The sequence below is a fragment of the Diachasma alloeum genome, unplaced genomic scaffold (assembly GCF_001412515.2).
Source record: "Diachasma alloeum isolate Michigan unplaced genomic scaffold, Dall2.0 Dall_scaffold_00271, whole genome shotgun sequence".
NCBI lineage: Eukaryota > Metazoa > Arthropoda > Insecta > Hymenoptera > Braconidae > Diachasma > Diachasma alloeum.
In genome coordinates, this window is record NW_021680410.1 from 421,912 (window position 1) to 424,988 (window position 3,077).

Below are 3,077 nucleotides of genomic sequence, written 5' to 3' on the forward strand. Positions count from 1 at the left end.
GGGGGGGGGGGGGAGTGAACTTCTCCAACTGAAATCTTAGAGCAGCGAATTCATATGAAATATCCACTGTATAGTTCCACTGAAATCTCGATGAATATTATCGTTAAAAATTTAACATTTCATAGAAAAATCAATGGAAACTGTAAATTTCAGTGACATCTTTCCATGAAAATTAACATAAATTAGAAAAATTCAGTTAAATATAGTCTCAAATTTCCAATTAATTGAAAATTCTACGTGATTTGGTCCTGAATATTGATGATTTGATTGAAAATCCGCGTAAATTCTGAAATCCCACAATTTCTTTCCCTTTAAGTAAAATTCAATGGTTCTCTCTTGAAAATTATTAGTCAAATTTCGAATTCTTTCCAGTGATTGTTATAGTTCTAACAGTGATTGTGGATAGTCTCATGAAATTATTTGAGTAGCTTCAACTAGAATTTTAAGAATATTTGTCCGAAATTGTCGGTACACTTTTCTCGAAAATTTTAATACGTTAAAATCAGGGTTCCTCATCAATATTAAATTTCTGTAATGCTACAAGAATTTGCCCGTTACATTAATGAAGGTTTAAAATGTGTTGATCTAATTTTTCAAATAATATAATATTAATAATCTGATTTTTGCAAATAATGATGTATTTAAAATTTGTTAATATGAAACTGTAAATTTATTACTAAGTGAATAATTCAAAGTTCTTAAAAGGGAATTTTCGATTACACAAATAATCATCAATCACAAAAATTAAAAATTTGAATATTTGAATTGATGATACTTAAGTATTCAAAAAATTCAAGAGTTATATTGACTAATTGATGGCCACAATATTTAACGGTAATTAAATATTAAAAATTCGGCTATCCCTAATTAAAATTCCACTGAAATTTTAATGCATATTGTCATTACAAATTCAAAATTCTATGAAAAAATCAATGGAAACTGTATATTTCAGTCCCATTCAGTAGCGAAGCGCTAAACCGAGTTAATTCGATTTTGAGTGTCGGCCATTTTTTATGAATACCTCGGAATCTAAGCGAGATAGCAAAATTTTGTTCACGACCTTTTTTATAACCCTCAGTTGGCGCTACCAAAAACGTCATGACAAAAAATTTTCTATCTCTGTTAGATTCCGAGATATCCGTCAAAAACTAGCCAATAGGCAAAATCGGCTTGACCCGGTTTACCGCTTCGCTGCATTATTCCCTCAAAATTAATATAAATCAGAAAAATTCAGCCAAAAAATTAATTCTCAAAAATCCAGTTTATTGAAATTGAATTAAAATGCCATAAAATTTGCCGTGAAATCCGACACTCTGTTGTTCGCCCCGGAAATTAAATTGAGCGTCAACAACCCTCCGCGAGCTTTCAATTTATTTTTATCACTAATCGTCAAAAATTTTTCCAATACCTTAGAATCCCGCAATTGGGTGGCCCCAAAATTTTTCTCACGACCTTTTTTATAACCCTCAGTTGGCCCTACCAAAAACGTCATGACACAAAAATTTCTATCTCTCTTAGATTCCGAGATATCTTACCGCTTCGCTGCATTATTCCCTCAAAATTAATAGAAATCAGAAAAATTCAGCCAAAAAATTAATTCTCAAAAATCCAGTTTATTGAAATTGAATTAAAATGCCATAAAATTTTCCCTGAAATCCGACACTCTGTTGTTCGCCCCGGAAATTGAATTGAGCGTCAATAACCCTCCGCGAGCTTTCAATTTATTTTTATCAATAATCGTCAAAATTTTTTCCAATACCTTAGAATCCCGCAATTGGGTGGATATAAAAAAGGTCGTGATCAAAATTTTGCTCACGACCTTTTTTATAACCCTCAGTTGGCCCTACAAAAAAGGTCATGACAAAAAATTTCCTATCTCTCTTAGATTTCGAGATATCCGTCAAAAACTAGCCAATAGGCAAAATCGGCTTGACCCGGTTTACCGCTTCGCTGCATTATTCCCTCAAAATTAATAGAAATCAGAAAAATTAATCCAAAAAATTAATTCTCAAAAATCCAGTTTATTGAAATTGAATTAAAATGCCATAAAATTTTCCCTGAAATCCGACACTCTGTTGTTCGCCCCGGAAATTGAATTGAGCGTCAATAACCCTCCGCGAGCTTTCAATTTATTTTTATCACTAATCGTCAAAATTTTTTCCAATACCTTAGAATCCCGCAATTGGGTGGCCCCAAAATTTTGCTCACGACCTTTTTTATAACCCTCAGTTGGCCCTACCAAAAACGTCATGACAAAAAATTTTCTATCTCTCTTAGATTCCGAGATATCCGTCAAAAACTAGCCAATAGTCAAAATCGGCTTGACCCGGTTTACCGCTTCGCTGCATTACTCCCTCAAAATTAATAGAAATCAGAAAAATTCAGCCAAAAAATTAATTCTCAAAAATCCAGTTTATTGAAATTGAATTAAAATGCCATAAAATTTGCCGTGAAATCCGACACTCTGTTGTTCGCCCCGGAAATTGAATTGGGCGTCAATAACCCTCCGCGAGCTTTCAATTTATTTTTATCACTAATCGTCAAAATTTTTTCCAATACCTTAGAATCCCGAAATTGTGTGGTAAACTGGCATTCCCCCCCGTGCCCCTGGCACGCCCCACACAAAGGCCATCCGCACTTGTCGCAAGGTTTGGCATTGTCAGCCTGCAAGATGCCATAGCACCCAAGGCAAACCGGCGGAGTTTCCACAGGAGGTCCGGCCACTAGAGGTGTCCTTTCCCGCAGAATCACCTCTCCCTTTTCGATCTTCCTCGTCGCGATGTAGTGCCTACCGAGAGTGTCATCTCTATCGATCTAGAAAAATCACACTCATGCGTCTCAGTACTGAAATGGAGAATGTCCTCTGTCCACGCTTACACACATACTTTAAAGGGTCGACAGTAGCTCGCATGTTCCTTCCAGTGACACTTTTGATGCTCACGACTACAATAAAATACGAGCTTGCAAGCGCTACACTTTTGTTGTGCCGGCTGCTGACACACAGCGCAAATGTCCTCGCCAGACATTTTTACTGATTCCCGCTGAGTTCAATTGAAAAATCTACGCTCTCGGCTCGA

At 35.7% G+C, this 3,077-nt stretch overlaps 1 protein-coding gene across 1 annotated transcript in view; it reads right to left on the bottom strand.

Annotated features, from left to right (window-relative positions):
• The window catches only part of LOC107037853 (SET domain-containing protein SmydA-8), an 8,954-nt gene extending 5,877 nt beyond the window's left edge, over nucleotides 1-3,077 (bottom strand). The window contains exons 1-2 of the mRNA XM_015256628.1: nucleotides 2,886-3,077; nucleotides 2,560-2,814 (exon numbers count right to left, since the gene is read on the bottom strand). Coding sequence (XP_015112114.1) covers nucleotides 2,560-2,814; nucleotides 2,886-3,026 — 396 coding nt within the window. The 5' untranslated portion in view covers nucleotides 3,027-3,077. The remainder of the gene's footprint in view (nucleotides 1-2,559; nucleotides 2,815-2,885) is intronic.